Source organism: Nomascus leucogenys, chromosome 8, assembly GCF_006542625.1.
Source record: "Nomascus leucogenys isolate Asia chromosome 8, Asia_NLE_v1, whole genome shotgun sequence".
NCBI classification, from domain to species: domain Eukaryota; kingdom Metazoa; phylum Chordata; class Mammalia; order Primates; family Hylobatidae; genus Nomascus; species Nomascus leucogenys.
In genome coordinates, this window is record NC_044388.1 from 89,322,118 (window position 1) to 89,347,666 (window position 25,549).

Here is a 25,549-nt window from a genome sequence, read left to right on the forward strand (position 1 = left end):
TGTGCCAAGGATATGTGCCAATTTCAGGCAAACAACTAGCAGTCTACTGCATTTTTTTTTTAAATGGAGTCTTGCTCTGTCGCCCAGGCTGGAGTGCAGTGGTGGGATCTTGGCTCACTGCAGCCTCCGTCTCCTAGGTTCAAGGGATTCTCTTGCCTCAGCCTCCCCAGTAGCTGGGACCACAGGCATGCACCACCACATCTGGCTAATTTTTGTATTTTTAGCAGAGATGAGATTTCACCATGTTGGTCTGGCTGGTCTCAAATTCCTGGCCTCGAGTGATCCGCCCGCTTCGGCCTCCCAAAGTGCTGGAATTACAGGCATGAGCCACCTCACCTGCCACAGTCTACTACATTACTAATAATAAAGCTGCTCTTTAATAATTATGTTTTCAGAAGGCCATTTGGAAATAGTTTTTTTCTCACTGTTGGATTATAAAAACACCAAGTGACCCAAGTTCTACACTTTTCTGTGCCAAAATGAAGAACATTAATAATAAGCATCCATTTCCCCTTAAGTATATATATTTAAATCATAAATATGTAAGTAAATGTATACATTTATTTAAATTTTAAATATGCAATTGGCTGGGTTCCAAGGGCTTATCCACCTTCCTGGAAAAAAAGTCAATTGTCTTTGGAAACTTCCTTGATATGATTTTAGAGGGGCAGCCTCTAAAATGAAGTGTTCAATGAATGTTCAAGGAATGAATGAATTTTAGCAATCTGTATCTTAGGTGCTGAGAGTATCTGATTAGGGCATATCAGAATAAAAAAAGTCCTCTACAAACACTAGAATTTACTAATCTATTTTCTACTTAAAATGCATAGATAATTTGACATCAAGCACAAGTACAGTTTATGGAAACAATTTAATTGGTAACAAAACCCTACTAACTCATCAGAGCCCCACTATTTTCTCATGTGTACTTTCCTTCTCCTGGCAGCCTGTCCCCCTTCCCTGGGACCCCCTCCCAACTCATTCCCGTGAACTTTCTGACTTGCTGCCTCTCTCCCTTCTGGGAAAAAGTGTCAGCTGCTGCACTAATAATCCAGTACATGCTAGGACTGTCCCTGAGACAGCTGTCTACTGCCCCTAGGCACTTGGGCAGGGGATCTCCTTGGAGCCAGAAAGTTAATAACTGGTCTTGAAGATACAAACAATGTCATGGTCTGTGACTTTGTGACATGATGCAAAGGAAAGTGTTTGGGCTTTGAGTCAGGCAGACCCAGATTCATACCTCAGCTTTCCTTAATATGTGTGTAACTTTGGGCAAACTACTGCATGTTTCTAGCCCTCAGCTTCCTCATCTGTGAAATGGAAATCACAATAGAGGGAATATTGGGAATGACAAATGAGAATAAATGTATTTAGCGCTCTGTAGATGCTCAGTGACCGAGCTTCATCTCCCACTACCTCTTTGTCTTTCCAGAGTTGAAAGACCCATAACAAGGAATCAAAGGAGAGTGAAACAATGACTAAAGGGTTAGAGTATAAGATCTAAGAATGGATGAAGGAGGCCAGGCGCGGTGGCTCACACCTGTAATCCCAGCACTTTGGGAGGCTGAGGTGGGCAGATCACGAGGTCAGGAGATTGAGACCATCCTGGCTAACACGGTGAAACCCCGTCTCTACCAAAAATACAAAAAAAATTAGCCGGGCCAGATGGCGGGCGCCTGTAATCCCAGCTACTCGGGAGGCTGAGGCAGGAGAATGGTGTGAACCTGGGAGGCGGAGCTTGCAGTGAACAGAGATTGCGCCACTGCACTCCAGCCTGGGTGACACAGCGAGACTCCGTCTCAAAAAAAAAAAAAAAAAAGGATGAAGGAATGGTAAACGTTTATTTTTATTTTATTTTATTTTATTTTGAGACAGAGTCTCTCTCTGTTGCCTAGGCTGGAGTGCAATGGCACAATCTCAGCTCACTGCAACCTCTTCCTCCCGGGTTGAAGCGATTCTCCTGCCTCAGCATCCTGTGTAGCTGGGACTACAGGCGCGCACCACCTCACCCACCTAATTTTTGTATTTGTAGTAGAGACGGGGTTTCACCATGTTGGCCAGGATGGTCTCGATCTCTTGACCTTGTGATCTGCCCGCCTAGGCCTCACAAAGTGCTGGGATTACAAGCATGAGCCAACGCATCTGGCAGAATGGTAAATGTTTAATATGGAAAATGGAACATTTAGTCTGGACAGAGAGGACAATAAATAATTATGCATACCATTTGTCACCACCTTTCCTGGAATTTACTTACTTATTTATTGAGACGGAGTTGCGCTCTTGTTGCCCAGGCTGGAGTGCAATGGCGCGATCTCGGCTCATCGCAACCTCCGCCTCCTGGGTTCAAGCGATTCTCCCGCCTCAGGCTCCCAGGTAGCTGGGATTACAGGCATGCACCACCATGCCTGGCTAATTTTTGTATTTTTAGTAGAGACGGGGTTTCTCCATGTTGGTCACGCTGGTCTCGAACTCCTGACCTCAGGTGATCCTCCCGCCTCGGCCTCCCAAAGTGCTGGGATTACAGGTTTGAGCCACTGCGCCTGGCCTTTCCTGGCATTTAAAATAGCTATGTCCAGTCTTCAGAACAGCCCTGTGATGAGGTATGATCATGAACCCCATGTTATAAAGTGAAGAGGAAACAGATTTTATAACTTGCCCAAGATCATCCAGCTAAATGGAGAAGTGGAGATTCAAAGTCGGGTCTGACTCTTTGTACTAGCTTAAGAACAGACTCTCAGCTGGATGCGGTGGTTCATACCTGTAATCTCAACACTTAAGGAGGCCGAGGCAGATGGATCACTTGAACCCAGGAGTTTCAGACCACACAAATACACAAAAAATTAGCCAGGTGTGGTGGTGCATGCCTGCAGTCCCAGCTACTCAGGAGGGTAAGGAGGGAGGATTGATTGAGCCCTGGTGATTGAGGCTGCAGTTAGCCATGATCACACCAAGAGAGGGAACAAGGAAGGTGGCTGTCAGCCACTGGTATCAGAGACAATCAGAGGCCAGAGAAGACAAATGCAAAATCTTTCTTTGGCTGGGACTTGTCAGAAAGGGAATCTCCAGTGTTGGTGATGGCGTCACCAACAGCCTCATGTGCCTTATGTGTGGGTGTCTCTGAAGGCAGAAAGAACTCCATTTTCCCTGGAGGAAAATGGACCTGTGAGCACGAGGCTGAGGTCTCACTCCTGGGGGCCACACAGGCAGGCCTGAGCACCTTGCCCCTCCTCACTGAAGGGAGCTTAATGTCTAGGGCACAGTTGACTCCATCCCTCTTTTTTCCTGTATGTTTTTTTTTTTTTTTTCCAAGACAAGGTCTCATTCTGTCACACAGACCGGAGTGCAGTGGCACAATCTCAGCTCACTGCAAACTCCGCCTCCCAGGTTCAAGTGATTCTCCCCCCTCAGCCTCTCGAGTAGCTGAGACTACAGGCACGCACGTATGGGCTGGTCTTGAACTCCTGACCTAAAGTGATCCGCCTACTCATTTTTCCTGTATGTTCTAATGTTATTTCAGGGATCTCCTTTGCCTCACTCTGGCCATTCCAAAACATATATATATTCCAAAACATATATATGTTTCATTTATACAAATCCAAATAAAAATATTAAAATTGCAAGTGAGATATTTTTGGCCTTAATCTTTGAATTTCAATGTTTTCTTATCTGTAGAGCAGGTGTGCTAACTCCTATAATTCTGGGCAATGCCCATGTGGTTCTTGGCTGCTTCAAGCCATCTCAGGTCTGATTTTCACACAAGCTCAACAGCATTGGGCTAGAAGGATACCACCCTCCCACTCTGCGCCACTTTGAATAGAAGTCCAAGCTTTCGCTTTCTTGCCCTGACTTTGATTCTTCACATTGCTGAGGAGCAGTGATTGAAGCTTAATCTCATTGTCTACAGTCTGTCTCCTCTATGGAGCTGCACTATTCTTTCCCATCTCAATTATTTCTGATGTAACCAAAACACTCTCTCTCCCCACTACCTTTTTTCTTTTGTAAAGACTTGGAAAGGGTCAGTTCCAGAGGCTCGAGCCCTGTGTTCTGACTTCCACAGACAGAGGCCTGCCACTCTTACATTTACAGGTCATCATTCTGAGCAATAAATGTTTTTGAAGAGTAGTCCTAAAAGCTCACTAAAAAGTTGCATTTGTATTTAACTTAAATAGATAACCTTATGTGTAGTCCATGTTTCTGGACTCTATACCTGATTTTGAATCACTGGACTTAAATTATTGGACTTACAATACTGATACATCTTGTAAGTGAACCTAAGCAAAGAATACCAGGCCTACATCCCACTCCCCGCAAGATAACTGGGAAAGACACAAAGCCACGCTGAGGAGGAGCCATGGTCTGATATTGTCCAGTGAGTGTCTCTTGGCCTCAGAATGCTGCCACTTCCTGCAGTTCCAGCCCTCGGCTGTGGTCCATTCTGAGTAAGTGAATTCCTCTGTTAAAACTTGCACACAATAAGGAGATGGCGTCACCAACAGCCAGAGAAGTCAAGGGTCCTGATCCATCCAGAGACAAGGTGAAAAGGCAGGCTGGTGGGGAAAGGGGAACCAGCAGATTAGGCCAAGAGTGTAGCATCATGAAACGTGATGTCTTCGTGAGAAATGCGAGGAAATAAAGCATTTGCTGTACATATCTAACCCGTATGAGAGAGACCCCACTTCTTCAGAGGAAAGTATACCAAGGAGGTCAGAACTTCGGCCACCTCCATGACTTCAATGGTAAAGAATGACGCACAGGCCAAACAGGATGCATACCATCACCAAGCAGTATCGGGGTCTCACTGGCTAAAGACATGTTACAAAGGTGCCCTCAGTCACCTGCCCAGAGAATAAAGCAGGGCCGAGGCAGGGAAAAACACACAAGGATACTGATCTTTAGCTGCTGGCTTCCTGGGGTCTTGATGCCTTGGAGATGAAGGATAATGGGGGAGCCTGAAAGGCAGTCTTTGGGGGTTTCAGCTGACCCATCTCCCTCCATTTGCATCCTAGAGGCCACTCTTCTAAAAACTACAGGTGCATACCTGGTGGGCAGGGAATCTGTGCCACTTGGTCACATCAACACTTTCAGACCTCATTCTCCCTGGTCAGGTTTATGATCATTAAGTCTAAAACATCTGCTCTTTTTCCTCAAGCAACAGTTACACCTGGGTGGCTGGAGAAGCCACTCCAGGTAATGGTACAGCAGGCTGTCCTTACTATGGAAGTTTGGCTTTGGCCACAGCTGTTGGCAGAGTGCCCACAAGACATGGTCCTGCCTCTATTCTCTGAGGGAACTACCCTGTCTCCCTTGAGAGGAGCTGAGTTCTAGAAGACTGCTGTAGGAGAGATTTGGTTTAAAGTTCTTTAAGTCAATGCTATTTCTGTCTGTGGCAGAACCCTGTGTCCAGGACAGAATAGATGGAGGCAGTGGGGTGCTGGTAAACCAGCTTTCTGGAAGAAAAATCACCACCACCACCGATTCATAGCACTTGTCAATTTTCATGGTGTAAATACCTCCACCATGATCAGATTTCAGGCTACCAAAGGTTTAAAAACCAGTTCACAAAAAATCCTGAATATTTAACAATCGGCCAGCAGGGGCTGGCTCCAGCAGATCCAGGGCTCTGGGGAGCTGGGTTGCGTAAGACATCTTTTTTTTTTTTTTTTTTTTTTGGAAATTCAAGAATATTTCCTTTATTAATCCTCTCTTTTAGAGGAGTGCAGTCTTCTTAAGGATCCATATGCTTGGAGTGTCATGTTAGACAAAACATAAAATAACTTAGTGATTGCTCTCTAGAAATGTATAAACTGATAAAATTGAATGAAGAAAAAAATACATACTTTTTAAAGTGAAAAAGATGCTTTTTTTATTCAATCTGGAAGTTATTTTCATATAAGGTAAGAAGTACATTTTATCTGCAGAGAAACTCTTTTCATCTGAACTTGATCCATGTTAACCTCATTGGTTATAGGGGGTCACAAGAATATGAAACCTCCCCATATTGTTCTTTGGAATAGTTTCAACTTTAGTTTCATTTTTTAAAAGTTGTTCTTCTTTGTTCTTTTACTTCCTTTTAATATTCTTCCTGCTGCTATTTCCAAGTAGTTAATACATCCACAATTTGTTCACAATGAAACATCTTTCCTAAAAGCTTAAAAATTAAGGTTTTAAATAATATACTTTTAATACTTATTCCAAAGATTTTCCTGATAATATCACACAATACAAATAATCATTTGAGGAAAGTTTAAATATAAAATTCACAATCAAATGAATGATAATTAGTAATCTGCATTCTTTTAGCCTAAATAGGCAATGCACCTTTTCTTATGCTTACTGTCCCAATTCCTTTCTCTTCCCTTCCTCTCTTTTCATATTACTTAATAATAAAAATTCTAAGTACAAGAATAGCAATGATGACTTCCTACAGTCTCAGAAAACTCTTGAAAATCAAATAAAAATAAATTATAACAAGGTAGAATTAACAAAATTCTTGCTGGATTTTAGAATCCAGGTTGTGACACACATACAAGGATGTATTTTATGAATTGCAGTTTAATAAGTTCAGCTTCCTTACTTATTCCAGTTTGCCATATGTACAACCACACACACACACACACAGAGGAATAAATAAACACTGTGTTAAATTTTTCATTGTTCCATTGCTAGCCAAGTGAGTTAATCCATTGCCAATTAAAAAAAAAAAAAAGACATCTTTTTTCTCTGATGCTTTGAAATGTTATGAGCTTACTGTGTTCTTAAACTTCAGCTACAGAATCAAAACAGGGCAGAGACTTTCTGAAACTATCCTTACTCCCCCTTACCCTCACCAAGAGCTGAGGCTTTCATTTTAGTCCTTGAAAGAAGACTTCAAAAGTCGCAATTCTTGTTCTCTTTTCCAGATATTTTGAGTGTCACAAGTTAGAATCTGATGAAGAACTTCAGGTAGAAAGAATGTAAGAGCCAAATCTATGTGAGTTCTCAGGAATGAGTCTATACAACATGGTACCAGGGGATACATAGGGATAGCATCTTGACATCACCTTTTTTTTTTTTTTTTTTTTGAGATGGAGTCTCGCTCTGTCTCCCAGGCTGGAGTGCAGTGGCGCAATCTTGGCTCACTGCAAGCTCCGCCTCCCGGGTTCATGCCATTCTCCTGCCTCAGCCTCTCCGAGTAGCTGGGACTACAGGCGCCCGCCACCACGCCTGGCTAATTTTTTTGTATTTTTAGTAGAGACGGGGTTTCACCGTGGTCTCGATCCCCTGACCTCATGATCCGCCTGCCTCGGCCTCCCAAAGTGCTGGGATTACAAGTGTGAGCCACCGCGCCCGGCCAACATCACCTCTTAACCATGGGACTGAACAGTGGCAGAAGATGGGTGGCTTTGTAATGCTGAGCAATGGGAAGAAGGAGTTTTAAAGAAGGTTTTAGGACTTCATGTATCTTTTGAGGAGAACTAACAGCAGGCTGCTTACCTCCAGTATCTTGATTCCAAATCTTCACCTTGCAATCATGTGATGAGGTAGCAATTAAAGGCATCAAGGCCAATGCTCTTGGTAGAAAGACGCAGGATGCGACAGTCTGGAAATGCCCCTTATACTCACATATTCTGTTTCGAGTCTGTCTTAGGTCCCACAACTGCAAAGTAATGACATGGACCAGCTCATACTCACTTGTCTAGCTTCATCCATGAATATCCATCTCCCCCCACTCCCACGATGCACCTATTCCCTCCACTTACCTGCTCACGTAGCTACCCCTCATCTTCATCCATCCACAGACCCAACAACCCATCCATCCACAGACCCAACGACCCATCCATCCAGTGATTATTTTAAGCCTCAACTATGTCTCAAACAACCCTGGTTAAGAATGTATCATAAGAGTTTTTGCCTTTTTAATGGTTAGGGAAGTAAAAGCTCCCAGTCCTACAGCATGATGGTGTTCCATCATGGAGAACCCATGGGGAGCCCCAAACAACAGTATGGGGTTGTTTGCTTTCATGGCAACTCAAGAGCTGCCTTATTTCAACCTCTTGGCATCTGTGGGTCCTGTGGGGACTCCTTGGTTAGAAGTACCCCATAGGTATAAGTACATCTAGGTGCAGACATTCTGATTTAATGCCTAGATGCTGAACCTTGATGTGTGAAGACTAGTGTCTACAAGAGGGAAGTGCCAGTCAGTGCTGCCAGTCCCTCTCATTGATACAGATCAGATCACAGCTGGAGAATAATGTTCAGAGAGGAGAGCAAATTGAATTATGTCCAAAAAGATAATGAAGTTATTGGACAGCATGTTATCCAGGGAATAGCTGTAGGAGCTGGAAATGTTTCACTTAGAAAAGAGATGCTACATTCAAAGGCTGTAACACCCCAATCTACCATTTCCTAGGGATGTGGTCTTGTGCAAGAGATGTCAACTTGCCATGCCTCTATTTCCTTGTCTGTGAAATGGGAATTATAATAGTACCTAAATCATGGGGTTGTTTTTAAGGATTAAATGAGATATTACATGTAACGTGCTCATCCCAGTGCCCAGCACACAAGAAATGTTCAATAAAATAGGAGGCATAATTGTTCTGTTTGAATACTAGATAACCCTTTTAATGGATATTCTACAATTACGAATCTAAGGTGCTTTGGAGGAACCTAGGCAATCTATTCCAAAATTAACTGCAAGGAAAGTATATGAGTAAGGGATGGAGTAGGCCCTGGAACAACACTAGAGCTCCAAATTTCCTAAAAAGCTTGAGCTTCTTTTACTATGGCCATGCCTATAATGGGAATAGATCTGGTTCTTCAAACAGTCCCTCCCCTCTCTAAGCTCTACTGGGAGTAAAGACATCAGCAGGCTGGTTCTGTGTTTAGCTCCTCCCCATCTTGACTCTCATCCCATTCCTCTTTCCTACTACCAATTCAGAGAGCCCTAAGTTGATGAATGTTTCTTTTCTTTTCTTTCTTTATTTTTTTGAGATGGGGTCTCCCTTGTTGCCCAGGCTGGCCTCAAACTCCTAGGCTCAGTTGATCCTCCCACCTCAGCCTCTGAATAGCTTGGACTACAGGCACATGCCACCATGCCTAGCTAACTTTGTATGTTTTTTATAGATACAGGGTCTTGCTCTGTTGCCCAAGCTAGTCTCAAACTCCTGGGCTCAAGTAATCCTCCCGCCTCGGCCTCCCCTATGAATGTTTCTTAAATGAAGCAACTGGAATGCAAAGGATCACTCACAGTATGCTTTTGAAAGAGGCCTGAGCTATTAGCAAAGCCCGCCTATGTAGCACAGCTACAGGCATGAGGCCAGAGTAAGTGATCTGTTCATCAGCAACCAGATACCTGGACCTCACACAGTCTCCTACCGTGGCTTCACAGCCTTCTCCTCCAAAGCCATTGCTGCAGGAGATACACTTGTGTCCATCCACACTGACTTCACAGTAGGTCTGAATGTGCTGCTTTGCAGGAAACATATGAGCTACCTGCAGCCCCCGACTGTCCCATAATCTGAAAGAGATTAGGGCAGGAAATTAGCTTGTAGTAAATGTGGCTGAAATATATCCGTATTGTGCCACTACCATAGAAGTCTTGGCTCTTTGCTGTGTAGGCCAGTCACATTGGAATGGCATGAATTACCTAAAAACAGCAGCATGAACCAGATCAATCTCTGAGACTCTAAAGTTGGCAGGAAGTAACCAAATTGAATGACATCTGAATTCTTTCTATTTTGAGATCAGTTAATAGAAATTGAGACCAAGCATCTTAATTGTACAAGTTAATTTGTTAATCTGGTCCTTTGAGACAATGCTTTCCGTGGACGAAAGGATATTTCTGTGCCTGTGACTTAAATTTTTAAAAAGATACTTATTATGATATGGGAGATCAGTCACCATTCAGAATTAGTTAAAAGGATTTACATATAGGTCATGGCCAACCTTGGCTATGGGGTCCACTGGGGAGTGTTTCGTTTTGCTTCTTATTTCATTTTTACCTCTTTACCCCATTCCTACCATTTTCTAAGGAGAATCTCTTCTGAGATCCAAAGTTTCTAGTTATCCTCTCCGGTCTAAGAACTATTGGCTTTACTGACTCCCCTGATGCTGATTTCGACCCTGCTTCCACAGGGAGGGCTTCAGCTGAAGGCTGGGTGACTGAGAACACCAGGAGCCATGCAGGGGTAGCAATGAGAGCTAGGCAGCCCGACAGGGTGGGACAAGCAAGTGACTGATTCTGGGGTTAATCTGAACACGTTCACACAGCAGGAGCTGGCTGAATCAGATGCTTTGAAACCATCCAAAACAGGGGCTTTTACCTGGCTGATCTCATGGCATACAATCTCTACCTTAATGATCCATGGGGCCAGAGCAGAGAGGCCCCAGCACCAGTGAAGGGCAGAGGAACAGAAGGCTCTGGAAAGGGCAGAGCAATGTGGAGAATCAGAGTTGGAATGGAGCCATGTATGCATGGGAGCCACAAACCTCACAAGAAACACTTTCACAGCTGCTCAGTAAGCCCACCTGAGGGTTTTATCTTCAGAGGTCTGTAGTATGTATGGTTCTCTGGGGACCCAGCACAGGTGAGTGACCTAGAAAAAGCAAAATGTTCAGAACTTCTCCACACCAAGTCATTCCTCTGTTGTAATTCCTGTCAAATGTGCTAACTAGCATCACTGTGCCTCTTCTCAAGGATTCTGAACTAGCAAATTCATTTACAGGCATCTTAGGTTTTGCAGATACCTGTCAGTCATGTTCTACCTGCAACTCCTAGGTTATCAGCAGCAAGGTAATAGCTGGGCCAGTTGTGATCACCAAAATACATGCAGGCACCCTTAGAGTGCCTGAAACCCCAGCTGTGTGGCAGATAGAACAGCCCCTGTTGTAAGGTGGGTTCACTGAAACTCTAGCCCCAACACCTCATGGGGATCGGGAAGAGCATTCATGTTTCTCTTTATCCCTGCTGGACAGGCATAAAACACTTTCCAAAATAACCCAAAATAACAGGACTTTCTTTTCTTCCAGGGCATGGGGCAAGCACATCTGACCATTGGCAGTCATCTTCAAAATTAGAAAAGATGACTGGGACTGAAATTTGACAACCACTAAAAGAACATCTACTATGGATCAGGCACAATGACAGGTATTTCACATCTAGTATCTGAATTCATCCTCTGAAGAACCTTAGCAGGTGATAGAATTCTCCCCATTTTATAAATGAAGACACAGACACTCTAAGAGCTTAAGTAACTTCCTTGAGATAACATAACTGGTAAGTAATAGATTCATGATTTTAACCTGAGTATGACTGACTCCAAAGGCTCTGCAGTTTATACCAGTCTGCTACTAGCAAACAACTGGTCCTTCAAAAGCAATGCGAATTCTACATAAAGCAAAAGGTAATGCTTATTTCTCCACATGATGTTACACATATGAACATACAATAAGCATAAGCTGTGAGGTCCTGGAAGACAGGAACTATGTTCTTGGTCACTAACCCTGTTCCTAGCACAGTGTCTGGCCCACAGAAGAAATGGAATAACAAAAGAAATAATGAAGACACCATTTTAAATTCCAATATAAGTGAGTAAAATCATTGTCTGGAGCAGCAGACTCAAGGGACCATCTAATCTAATAATCCTGAGAGGCCGGGGTCTCACAGCAGGTTAGGGGACAGCAATTGGGACCCAAGCTCTAATTTCTGTTCATGGGCCTCCTGATTTCTCTCCCGAGCCTTTCCTTCACCCCATGCTCCTTTCTGCTGCCCTGTTCTGTACCAAGTTTGAGTTCATACCACGTTCCTGGAAACAGATGCTCTTTCCACACTCTGTCCTGTCACCACATCCCACAGAAGCAGGGTGTTGTCCCGAGAGCCAGTGCACAGCTGTGATGAGTCTTTGGAAACAATGGTGAGAAGACAGCCTGTGAGTGGGGACCTGAACAGGGCTTTTCAGAAAGCACAAAGGCATTGGGAAGAGGTCCACTTTGTTTTACCTGGACTCACAGCCAATCCGGTGACCACCATGGCATGGCCACACAATTGCTGCCTTGGTTGTGAGGAACCATGCAAGTCCCACATCATGACCATCCTGTCACGAGAGGCGCTGAAGAACTGGCTGGATTCGGGAATACAGGCTACCTGCTCAGGGAAAAAACAACAACACTGAAATAGCTCTGGTGTGCTAGTTGGACTGGACTTTAAATTGGGGGAAAGATGAGTCTGCATAACTCCCTCCCCACACACACTTCTTTTTTTTTTTTTTTTTTTTTTTTGAGACGGAGTCTCACTTTGTCACCCAGGCTGGAGTGCAGTGGTGTGATCTTGGCTCACTGCAACCTCCACCTCCCAGGTTCAAGCGATTCTCCTGTCTCAGCCTCCCAGGTGGCTAGGATTACAGGCACCAGCCACCACGCCCAGCTAATTTTTGTATTTTTAGTAGAGACAGCGTTTCACCATGTTGGCCAGGCTGGTCTCCAACTCGTGACCTCAGGTGAGCTACCCACCTCGGCCTCCCAAAGTACTGGGATTACAGGCGTGAGCCACCGTGCCCAGCCCCCACACACACTTCTCAAAAGAGTAATACATAAGCTTGAAATCTATGAATGCACAGCATGGGCCAGTCTGAATTTCCACCTTTTTCAATGTTGTGCTACCTTTTCCTTTATGTAGCAGATTTCCTCCAGTCCTTCAGGGTAAGATTAAAAATCTCACCTCCTCAGATCATGTCACCTTGGTGAGGATGTTTCCCCTCTTGGGCTTCCTATAGAACTTCCTCCTGTGGGATTCCTTTTGCACTTGATCATCACCACACCCCAAAAATGGATGCTGTACTGTTATGCCAGGTGATTCTGTTATACTTACGATGAATTTGAAGTGAATCTCTGTTCCATTTTATGCTTTTTACCTTGAATACAACTTTGCTTGATATTATTATCACCCCAACTCCTGCTCTGTTTGTTTACATTTGACTGATATATCTTTGCTGACCTGTTCTTACTGTTCTGATCTCTTCCATCGTGTTTCTTTGTTTTTGTAATTGTGGTAAATATACATAAAACTTACCATTTTAACCATTTTTAAGTGTACAACTCAGTGGCAACAAGTACATTCATTGTTGTGTAACCATCACCACTATCATCTCTAGAACTTTTTCATCATTCCAAACTGAAACTCTACAACCTTTAAACAATTACTCTCCATTTTCCTCTCCCCGCAGCCGCTGGCACCCACCATTATTCTACTTTCTGTCTCTATGGACTTGACTATTCTAGGTACCTCATATAAGTGGAATCATACCATATTTGTCCTTTTGTGTCCGGCTCTTACTTAGCATAATGTTTTCAGGGTTCAGCCATGTTGTAACATGTATCAGAATTTCATTCCTTTTTTTTTTTTTTTTTTTTTTTTTTTTTTTTGAGACAGGGTCTTGCTCTGTCACCCAGACTGCAGTGCAGTGACCTGGTCTCGGTTCACTGCAACCTTCCCTTCCCGGGCTCAAGCAATCCACTTGCCTCAGCCTCCTGAATAGCTGGGACTGTAAGTGTGTGCCACCATACCTGACTAATTTTTGTATTTTCTGTAGAGACAGGGTTATGCCATGTTGCTCAGGCTGGCCTCGAACTCCCGGGCTCAAGTGATCTACCTGCCTGGGCCTCCCACAATGCTGAGTTTACAAGCATGAGCCACTGTGCCTGGCCTATTTCGTTCCTTTTTAAGGCTGAAAAATAGCCCACTGTATGTATATTGCCGCATTTTGTTTATCCATGCATCTGTCAAAGGACATTTGGGTTGTTTCCCGCTTTTGGCTATTATAAACAATGCTGCTATGTGTGTGTGTGTGTGTGTGTGTGTGTGTGTGTGTGTGTGTGTGTGTGTACAAATATCTGTTCTATATTTACTGTTTTACTTTCAATCTTAATGCTGTTTTGCATTAGATATGTCTTATTTTTTAATTATTTATTGAGACACAGTCTCACTCTGTCACCCAGGCTGGAGTGCAATGGTGTGATCTCTGCTCACTGCAACCTCTGCCACCCAGGTTCAAGTGATTCTCCTGTCTCAGCCTCCCACATAGCTGGGATTACAGGTGTGTGCCACCATGCCTGGCTAATTATTTTTTTTTTTTTTTTTTTAATTTTTAGTAGACATGGAGTTTTGCCATGTTGGCCAGGCTGGTCTTGAACTTCTGACCTCAAGTGATCCATCCGCCTTGGCCTCCTAAAGTGCTGGGATTACAGGCATGAGCCATCGTGCCTGGCCTATATATGTCTCTTTTAAACAATGTATAGGTGGCTTTAGTTTTTAACTCAGTAAGAGTACTGCCTTTCAATAAGTGAATTTATCCCAATTACATTTACTGCTATCATATATATGTTTGATCTTGTTTCTTCCATCTTTTCTGTTGGTTTTTGAAAAACACTTTGTCATATTTTCATTGTCTTCTTTTTCTATCAAATTGTATACTTGTTTTTAGAGTTATTTTTCCCTTTATATTTTTAATTTAAATAATATGGAACTTAAGTTCTTCTCATGATACCTCTGTATATATATTAATATCCTTAAACTCATATTCTCAATGTATTAATTTCAGAAAGAAAACAGAATCTCCTGTAAGGAAAATTTTTTTTTCTTTAATTAGCACAATTATATTACTTCTGGCTCATTCCCACTTTTGTAGGTACTCTCTTGGATTTTTATCCAGTCTATTATCATATTATTAATATTTTGTATTTTATACATATAAATTTTTAAAGGAATTAAAACAATTACATTTCTTCCCATAGCCCTAGTTTTGACAATTCTTTAGACATAATTCTGTGTTTAATTGGATTGAAGGCTCATACAGTGAATTCAGTTTGGAACTTCTTTAATATTCATTGGCTTGATTATTCATCATTCATTCACATTCTTTTTTTTTTTTTTTGAGATGGAGTTTCTCTCTTGTTGCCCAGGCTGGAGTGCAATGGTGTGATCTCGGCTCACCACAACCTCTGCCTCCTGGGTTCAAGTGATTCTCCTGCCTCAGCCTCTCGAGTAGCTGGGATTACAGGCATGCGCCACCACACCTGGCTAATTTTGTATTTTTAGTAGAGACGGGGTTTCTCCATGTTGGTCAGGCTGGTCTTGAACTCCCGACCTCAGGTGATCCACCCACCTTGGCCTCCCAAAATGCTGGGATTACAGGCGTGAGCCACCGCACCCGGCCCATTCACATTCTTTAATAATATACCTTCAACTATATTATTGAGGAATGCTTTGCATATGGCAAGATTTTACAAATTTCAGAATGTCTTTCCATTGCCTTTACATATGAACAACACTCCGCATATAAAGGTTCTTTTGCTTTCTTCCTTTCCTTTCTCTTTCTTTCTTTCTCTTTTTCTTTTTCTCTCTTCTTTCTCTCTTTCTCTTTCTCTCTCTTCCCTCCCTCCCTCTTTCTTTCTGACTGGGTCTCGCTATGTCACCCAGGCTGGGGTGCAATGGCACAACTATAGCTCACTGCAGCCTCCATCTCCCTGGCTTAAACGATCCTCTTGCCTTAGCCTCCCAAGTAGCTTAGACTATACGCATGCACCACTATGACCACCGAATGTATTTGTATTTTTATTTGTAGTAGAGACAGGTCTTGCTATGTTGCCCAGGCTGGTCTTGAACTCCTGAGCTCAAGCAATCCTACTACCTCAGCTTCCCAAAGTGTTGGGATTTTAGAATGAGCTACCCTGCCTGGCCAATTTTTAGTTTTTAATAATATTTTTCCTCAAATCTTTTCTCTCCCAGATAATTCTTCTATTGTCTTACTTTTTTTTGAGACAAAGATCTTGCTCTGTCACCAAGGCTGGAGTGCAGTAAAATCATCACGGCTCACTATAGCTTCAACCTCATGGACTCAAGTGATCCTCCCACATCAGCTTCCTGAGTAGCTGGCTGGGACTATAGGCGCGCACAACTACATCCAACTAATTTTTTAATTTTTTGTGAAGATGGGGTCTCATTATGTTGCCCAGGCTGGTCTCAAATTCTTGGGCTCAAGCAATCCCCCTGCCTTGCCTTGCCAAAGTGCCAGCATTATAGGCATGAGCCACTGCACCTGGCTTGTCTTATTTTTTCAATTTCTTGTTTCATAGAGTACATGTTCTCTTAATTTATAGAGAGTAAAAAGCATTAATCAAATTTTATCTTTGCTTCTTGAGTAGTTCTTCCTTCAAAGTGTGTTTTCATCTGACATTAGCTTGTTATATGTGTATTTTTTAAAAATCTACGCATATAGGCCTCACTTTGGATCCTTCCTGGTTATTAATCTTTTCATACTTTGAATGAGGGTAAGTCCAATTTTTGGCAGTAAATCCAATAAGGCTTGATACATGCTCAAGTGTTACATGCACACACACACACACGCATGTGCACACACACACAAGTGCACACACATACACACACTCACACACAGTCAATTCTCTCTCACTTTCTTTCCTTTTAGTCCAAGGTCTACTATAACTTGACTTGTCATGCTGAATATTGATGGTTGATTATGTCTTGATTTGCCATCCTGAATATTGATGGCTGATTATGTCTTGTCTAAATAGCTGAGACTACAGATGTGCACCACCATGCCTGGCTAATTTTTTTTATTTTTGGTCAAGATGGGGTCTTGCTATGTCCCAGGCTGGTTTTAAACTCCCAGCCTCGGGTGAATCACTTGAGGCCAGGAGTTGGGAGACCAGCCTGGCCAACATAGCAAAACCCCATCTCTACTAAAAATATAAAAATTAGCCAGGTGTGGTGGCACATGTCTGTAATTCCAGTTACTTGGGCGGCCAAGGCAGAAGAATAGCTTGAACCCGTGAGATGGAGGTTGCAGTGAGCTTTGATCACACGACGGGGAGAGTGAGACTCTATCTCAAATCCAAAACAAAAAATTCCTGGCCTCAAATGATCCTCCTGCCTCAGCCTCCCAAAGCACTGGGATTACAGGTATGAGCCACCATGCCTGGCCAGTCCTTCGGCATTTTAGGGTGACCAGAAGAAGGAGAAGCAAGCTGGCAGCAGCCTCAATTTTGTTACATTGTCTTGTTTTACTGGTAAACAATCTATATCTTTAGTCCTCATCTTTCTAAATAAAGGGCTGTTGGGAGGACCACTCAGGACCAGCTCTTTTAGTGAAATCTGCACTCTGCCAAATATCTGGTGGTAAGTGCATTAGTTCATGGTGTTCTCTATCAGTCTAGTTCAGAACACAACGTATCTGACAAGCAAATATCATATTCTGTGCTATGGGATTGTGGCTGATGCCTAGTTTCATTATAAATGAAGTGTATATCTTAATTTTTGGTTCATTTAGGTGATCTTCAGAGCGGGGAATTATATAAATTAGCATTCTCTATCATTTTTGCTGGAAGCTCACTCTGGTCTGTAATGCTATCTAACAAATTAATTTTTATTTCATTGTTATTGAATGTTCATTAAATGTCCCCAACTAGACTAGAAGGTTGCTGAGCACAGGAATTTTGTCATTTTCCTAGCTATGGTAAGCACAGGGTAAGCCTAAGCCTTCAGTACTGTACCTGTTGAGTCAGGATAGGTCAGGGAGAGTTGTTATCAGCTGTGTTCTGTTTACTACCTGTGCTATTAAGGGCTTAATGACAAAAGAAAAATTGTGTTCGATATGCCAGTAACAACAACTAAGTGAATGGTTTGCTCTGTTTCTCCTGAAGTAGGACTTCACAGCATCAAACAAAGCCTTTGCATTTTTCCTTAAGACCAAAGATTCAATCACTCTTAATATCTAGAACTATTAGCTATCCTTTATTCAGTTCCAGATTGCCTTCATAATAATCATTTGAAAATTACCTTGGTGATCTCATGTTCATGTCCTTTGAACCTTTTCACCACATTTCCAGTTTTCCAATTATAGGCCACAACTGTCTGAAGAGAGTGAAGATTGTAGTTTCATTACTCAATTCTTGTTAAAGTGACACTAGCCTCTACTGCATTCTCACCTTACTTTCTCCCACCTCACTCACTCCCTCTCTGTTCAGGAACTTGCTCAAAGCATTAGGGGTTCCCTGTTGTGGCCGTCCCTCCTCACGTGCCCCTCCCTTGATTTTCTTTTCTTTCCTCCTCGTTGTTCTCTGTCTCTCCCTCCGACACTGGACCACTGCTCTAAACTTACTGATGGGTTTGGGCTAACATTCCCCAAGGAGAACTGATTCTACTGGCTATAGATGGTGAAGGAGAATTCCACGTAGGGTTAGATTTGTTTTCCCTACTGTACTGTATTTTTTTGTCATGGTGTTTTTTTAAAAATTTATCATCAAGCTGGGCATGGTGGCTCATGCCTGTAATCCCAGCACTTTGGGAGGCCGAGGCGGGCAGATCACCTGAGGTCGGGAGTTTGAGACCAGACTGACCAACATGGAGAAACCCCATCTCTACTAAAAATATAAAATAAGCCAGGCCTGGTGGCACGTGCCCATAATCCCAGCTACTAAGGAGGCTGAGGCAGGAGAATCGCTTGAACCTGGGAGGTGGAGATTGCAGTGAGCTACCCCCTTCCTGGCCTATATTTTAAGACAAAATACTGCCAATTAAACTATGATACTTCGATGCATCCTGATTTCAGAAGTGTTAAAATGTAAAAAGTGAAAACAGGGCCAGGCACAGTGGCTCATGCCTGTAATCCCAGCACTTTGGGAGGCCAAGGCGGGCGGATCACCTGAAGTCAGGAGTTCGAGACCAGCCTGACCAACATGGAGGAACCCCATCTCTACCAAAAAAAAAAAAAATACAAAATTAGCCGAGTGTGGTGGCACATGCCTATAACCCCAGCTACTTGGGAAGCTGAGGCTGGAGAATTGCTTGAACCCAGGAGGCAGAGGTTGCGGTGAGCCGAGATGGCACCATTGCACTCCAGCCTGGGCAACAAGAGCAAAACTCTGTCTCAAATAATAATAATAATAATAATAATAATAATAATAAAATGTGAAAATATGCATCTTAGAACCACTGGAATACAGCATGCAAATGGAATTTGAAGATTCTAAAAGGCTATTGAAAATGAGAGACAGAGTCTCACTCTGTCACCCAGGCTGGAGGACAGTGGCCCGATCTCGGATTACTGCAACCTCCACCTCCCAGGTTCAAGCAATTCTTGAGCCTCAGCCTCCCAAGTAGCTGGGATTATAGGCAAGCGCCACCATGCCCAGCTAATTTTTGTAGTTTTAGTAGAGACGGGGTTTTGCCATGTTGTCCATGCTGGTCTTTAGCTCCTGTCCTCAAGTGATCCACCTGCCTTGGCCTCCCAAAGTGCTGGGATTATAGGTGTGAGCCACCACTCTTGGCCCATTATTAGTATTATTCACTACAAAAAGAATTAGCAGTTTTGCTACCAGTATCCCAGTTGTGAGGGCTATGATAGATCCAAATATGAAGGAGAGAAATGTGAGAATGGGAGGAAGGAGGACAAAAACACAGGGAGGAATCATGATGCATACCAGTGTAGAGAGCATAAAAGAAGAGATTAGACAGTTCCTTTTGCTGACAATTAACTCCTGTGTCTCCGTGTAGGTGTAACATGGGATTGGTGGGAAGTATAATCTTTGCCATTTATAGAAAGCATGTGGGTGGTCAGGCATAGTGTTAAGGATCTCACCTACGTTCTTTGATTTAATCTTTATAACCACCTGTGAGGTGGCATTATTATTCCCACTTAACAGATAAGACTGAAGCTCCAAAAAATTTAAAGACTTGTCCAAACGAATGGGAAGCGGCCAAGCAGGGATTTAAATCCAGTCTTTCTAACTCTAAAGCCCATATTTTTACACTCATCAACCCTGCTCCAGAAATGCAAATCCTAGACTTCCTTTCAAAATATCTTCCTTTCCCTGCAATAAAGTTGGTTTCCCGGGAAACACTGCAAACCCCACCTTATCTTTCCCTCCAGAGACACAAAGGTCTGAGTTCAAAGCAGCCACGACAGAGACGGTATCCATGTGAGCTGGGCTATACTCTTGAAAAGCTTTAGTTTGAATTCTCTCTTCTATAATTTCATCAGGCCTGCTAAAAAGAGTATAGAAAATGAGAGACCCAGTGGCATGGGAGTGGATGGGGGGGAGGGTGGTGGGGTGGGGTAGGGAGAAGAATGTGGGTTAAGAAGGCAATTCAGGCCAGACTAAGGAGAAATATTTAAAAAGAAGAAGAGAAGGGAGACCCATTTACATTGTCAGCAATGGTATTATTTACTCTGAAAATGTGCAGAATGACTGAAGGATTGGAATCTGATAAAGGGGGATCCTGAAGCCAAGAAGCCAGGAGTCTTTCTTTGCTCACACTAGCAATTAATCCTAAAGATTTAGGGCCCCTCTGTGTATGGGTGCAGACACTAGCTAATAAACTGACTGTTTCTTTCTTTTGAGACAGAGTCTCACCCTGTTGCCCAGGCTGGAGTGCAGTGGTACACATGGCTCACTGCAGCCTTGACTTCCTGGGCTCAAGCAATCCTCCCACCTCAGCCTCCCAAGTATCTGGGACTACAGGCTCATGCCATTATGCCCAGCTAATTTTTGTATTTTTTGTAGAGATGGGGTTTCGCCATGTTGCCAAGGCTAGTCTCAAACTACTGAGCTCAAGCAATCTGTCCACCTCGGGCTCCCAAGGCGCTGGGATTACAGGTGTGAGACAGCACACCCAGCCCTGACTGTTTCTTATCCAAAAGAAAACACACTAAACTATTCAGGGAAGGCCAACTATTCAAGGAAGGCCATCAACATTCGCCCTGGGCCTTCTCCTTCTTTAGTGGAGAGTTTTAATGGGGCATGATAAAACCTGGGCTCCCAGGGGAGGATTGCAGTACCTGTATTTATAAGTGCTGTGTTTGAGTTTGCTTTGCAGTTTCCCCATCACGACACAAAACCTACACGAAACCTTCTGTGGAGGAGCTTGTTTCAGTTGGCACCTGAGTAGCAGCATCCCTTGTGGCTGCTGGAAGTTGTGTTCCCTGTTTAATAAAAAGAATACATAGTTAGTTTTGTTAGGCACAATAGTATGATGTTGAAAATAAATCCTTTTTTAGACTAATTAATTGTATGCTTTTGCTTTTCCTCCTCACCCTGCCTCACCCTTACGGCCCTGAGGTTATAGACACACAAAAACAAAACTGATTTTAAAAAAGACTAAGAAGTCCTGTAATAAGTAAAACACAGAATTGCCATATGGTCCAGCCATTCTAATCCTGGGTTTAAGGCCAAAAACACAGAAACAGATGTTCAAACAAAAATTTGTGCACAAATGTTCACAGCAGCACTGTTCACAGTGGCCAAAAAGTGAAAACAACTCAAATATTCATCAACAGATGAGTGGAGAAACATCATGTGGTCAATCCACACAATGAAATATTACTCGGCCATTAAAAGGAATGAAGTACTCGTACATACTACAACATGGGTGAATCTTGAGAACATCATGCTAAGCAAAAGAAACCAGACACGAAAGGCTACATAGTTCATATTCTATATATGTGAAATATCCATAGCTGGAAAATCTATAGAGACAAAAAGCAGATTAGTGGTTGCCAAGAGCTGGAATAAAGAAGAGACTGGGGAGCAACTACTTAATAGATACAGATAGAATGTAACACAGAATATCTTAATAGGCTAGATATAGTTTGGATATGTGTCCCCTCCAAATCTCATGTTGAAATTTGATCCCCAATGTTGGAGGTAGGGCTTAGTTGGAGGTGTTTCGGTCATGTGGCCAGATCCCTCATGAATACTTGGTGACATCTCCCTGGTAATTAGTGAGTTCTCACTCTATTAGTTCCCACAAGAACTAATTGTTTTAAAAAAGCCTGGCACCTCCCTCCTCACCTGATTCCTTCCTCTCTTGCCAAGGGTTGCCTGCTCTCCTTTGCCTACTGCCACGGTGGAAGCTTCCTGAGCCCTCACCAGAAACAGAACCCTGCGTCATGCTTTTTATACAGCCTGCAGAACCGTGAGCCAAATAAACTGCTTTTCTTTATAAACTACTTAGCCTCAGTTATTTTTTTTATAGTAACACAAACAAACTAAGAGGCAGAGTTTCCTTTTGGAGTGATGAAAATGTTCTAGAACTAGATAGTGATGATGGTTGCACAACAATGTCTCTATATACTAAATGTTACTAATCATAAATTTTATGTTATGTGCACTCTGCCACAATAAAATAAATACTGAGAAGATGTAATCAAAAGTAAAAAATAATTTACACTACTGAAGCTTCTTGAAAAAGAAAAGCCTCAGTTATTCTAAAAGGTTATAACCTTCCTTGGTTGTTGGATTTTTTTTTTTTAATAATTTCACTATGGCACCTCTCATTGTGCCAGAATCATGAAATAGATGTTCTGAGATGCTAGAAATAATGGCACTAAATGAGACAATGTAGGTAATGACCTAGACTAGCAGTTCTTAAAGTGTGATCCATGGAACATGGGGGATTCCTGGGAGCCTTTCAGGAAGTTTGGGAGGACTTCCCTTTTCCAACTACATCTCTCAGGCCCTTCCCTCCCTCCCTCCCTTCCTTCCTCTCCTTTTCTCTCCTCCTTCTTTTCCTTCCTTCTCCTTCTCCTTCTTCTTTCTTCTTTTTTCCTTCTCCTTCTCCTTTCTTTTTTTTTTGAGACAGCGTCTCACTCTATCGCCCAGGCTGGAGTGCAGTGGCGTGATCTCACTGTACCCTCAACCTCCCAGGCTTAGGTGATCCTCCCACCTCAGCCTCCCAGGGAGCTGCGACTACAGGCTTGCACCATCATGCCCAGCTAATTTTTTTGTGTTTTTTGTAGAGACGGGGTTTCGCCAACTCCTGGGCTCAAGCAATCCACGTGCCTTGGCCTCCCAAAGTGGGGCCTTCTTTTCTTTTAATACCTCAACATAAACAATAGATTATGATAGACTGAATGCAGAAGCAGATATCAGAGTCCAATTGTCTCCTTTTTAAGGCAAACATTAGAAATTTGCAAAAACATAAAGCAATATCATTTTTTCTAAATATTTTGGTTTTGGAAAGTATATTTATTTTTCATAAAATGATGTTTTATGTTAATATGCAATAGGTTTATTGCTATTTCAAAATTAATAAGTAAATGTCTTTAAAATTTCTGTTTTTTAAAATTAATTAATTAATTTTAATTTTCTTATTTATTTAATTTATTTTTTTGAGACGGAGTTTCACCCTTGTCACCCAGGCTGGAGTGCAATGGTGTGATCTCAGCCCACTGCAACCTCTGCCTCCTGGGTTCAAGCGATTCTCCTGTCTCAGCCTCCCGAGTAGCTGGGACTACAGGCATGCGCCACTACATCAGGCTTTTTTTTTTTTTTTTTTTTTTTTTTTTTATTTTTAGTAGAGACAGGGTTTCACCATTTTTTGGCAAGGCTAGTCTCAAACTCCTGACCTCAGGTGATCCACCCACCTCGGCTTCCCAAAGTGCTGGGATTACAGGTGTGAGCCACCGCACCTGGCCTCATTTATTTATTTTTAAATTTAACAAACCCTGCATGTGGCATTCAATCTCAGTTTTAATGTCAAATGATGGTATCAGAGCAGGATTCGAATCCAATCTACAACCTACATAAGCAAAACCTCTTTGGGGGTTCTTAATTTTTAAGAGTGAAAAGAAGTTGTGAGACCAAAAAGTTTGAGAGCCAGTGACTTAGAATTTAAATAATGTTAATATTGGATTATATATTAGAATTAAAAGAATAATGAAACATTTTCCAGATTTACTTGTATCATCCCCCTCAACTAACAAGGCTAGAACTGAAAAGAAAGAGAATGAATTATGCATTCAAAGGTGCTCCTCCACTCATTCAGAGAACACCTCCTAAGCACCTTATTTGTGTACGTCCTATACCAGTTGCTGGCGAAACTGAAAAAAAGAGAAACCTGAAGATGTGACCAGCATGAATATTTGCTGGGACCGAAGGAACCTAACGAAGGACCAGTCTCAACTACTCCAGGTCATGTGTCCCCTGTGACTGGCTGTGATATCAGATAGCTGAGGGAAGTATGGGGGGCAGTGGGAGCACCCAGTCCCCATTTCTTCTGAGGTTCTGCCTAAAAGTTCTAGGAAATGAGTTTCTTATGGGCATGACCAACCTAATTCTAGGAAGAACTGTCTACAGGAAGAACTGTTTACAGAAGAGAACAATAGCTAAAACGCACCAACTTAATATTCTCATTCATACCATTAGCATTAAAAAAATAGAGCTTTCCAGAAGAATTTCAGCCTACATTTTGAGAAGCTGCCAGAACTGACCTCCTGACGAGAACAGGTAACCAATACAGAAAAGCACAATGCAATGGAAACAATGCGAGTGGCATCAAGAGGCCTAGGATCTACCCCAGCCCTGCCTCATCCCATTATATGTCCTTGAGCAGCTCCATTCCCCACTCTGGCCTCAGCCTTCCCAGCTAGAAAATTAGGACACTATACGAAATGATTTTTAGTAGACTATGTGTATAATGAGAGAAGGTCTCTCATTATTCATCTTTGTACTCCGAGTGGCTTGCACAGTACTGTACAACAAAAATACTTGTGAAGTGGCGAATCTAAGGTCCCTTCCACTTCAGATATTCCCAGATTTTCTATAAGAGGCCACAAGATGTGCTGAGAGGCAAAATTCAGGATAGTTTTCAAAAAGTTTGGGATGTGGTATTGTTTATAGATAGAGGGTGCAGAGCTTCTTATCTGCCAGCCTAACCTATTTTTCAACATTGTCATCAAACTAATGACAGATGCCATCCATAGATCTAGGTCACTGGAAATTGGTTCATTATAGGTTCTATAAATGGATTAGCTCTGCTCAAAACTGATTGGTATAGTCAGAGAGCCATACTTCCCAAGTAAAGCATATTCATGGGACATTCTAAGGAAAAGATAACTTTTAGAATTACTTACCCCCAAACCAACAGGATCTTCTTGGTGAGCTGCCCTATTCAATAATTTGTAATGTGTATCCTTTGGAAAATAGTTCAGGCAGCCACTTCTTAATCTCTGTAATTAGTGGGAAGCCACTGAAGTTAATCTCTTCTCTGTCTAAGCATGTTTGCACTGAGAAGAGATTTACAAGGTAAATAAAGACCTTGTTTATTAAAGAGATGGTTAGGTGTGGTTTTCCCTCACAAAGAAAGAAATATTTTACAAAATTCCAAGATTATCTCTCTCACATTTCCACAATTCAGGAAAGTGTACTATAGTGTTAATTATATATCTATTTTTAAATATGCAAAATATATTTAAATACATTGTTAAACATTTTGATTTTGCTCATAACATAGTACTTCTATTCATCAAAAATCTTGAGTTGACTGCTTATTTCAGAGTTTACTGCTTTTGTGAAAAAGGCAATTTCTCCTGTTTTAAATAATTCTCCTAGAATTTGAGATGGAAGAGCTTTTCAAAATCGCCATATATAAACCATTCATTTATTTCAAGATCTGCAGAGTAAGGGTAGAAATATTATTTGCTCAAAATTATAACTAAGATCATTTACTTAAAGATCTGCAGAATAAGGATAGAAATATTATTTGCTCAAAATTATAACT

At 42.3% G+C, this 25,549-nt stretch overlaps 1 protein-coding gene across 5 annotated transcripts in view; it reads right to left on the minus strand.

The window, feature by feature from the left end:
• Positions 1-852: 852 nt before the first annotated feature.
• Positions 853-25,549, minus strand: part of WDR31 (WD repeat domain 31) — a 28,025-nt gene continuing 3,328 nt past the window's right edge. Inside the window, exons 2-11 of one of the 5 annotated variants that reach the window (XM_012508831.2) lie at positions 24,903-25,055; positions 20,829-20,972; positions 19,903-20,032; positions 17,828-17,902; positions 11,977-12,121; positions 11,777-11,877; positions 10,507-10,574; positions 9,355-9,496; positions 7,474-7,636; positions 853-4,547 (exon numbers count right to left, since the gene is read on the minus strand). In XM_012508831.2, the coding sequence (XP_012364285.1) occupies positions 4,387-4,547; positions 7,474-7,636; positions 9,355-9,496; positions 10,507-10,574; positions 11,777-11,877; positions 11,977-12,121; positions 17,828-17,902; positions 19,903-20,032; positions 20,829-20,944 (1,101 nt within the window). In that variant the 5' untranslated portion in view covers positions 20,945-20,972; positions 24,903-25,055 and the 3' untranslated portion in view covers positions 853-4,386. Of the gene's footprint in view, positions 4,548-7,473; positions 7,637-9,354; positions 9,497-10,506; positions 10,575-11,776; positions 11,878-11,976; positions 12,122-17,827; positions 17,903-19,902; positions 20,036-20,828; positions 20,973-24,902; positions 25,056-25,549 lie in introns of all 5 variants that reach the window. The other 4 variants (XM_003264026.4, XM_030817668.1, XM_030817667.1 and 1 more) reach the window with 4 other exon arrangements.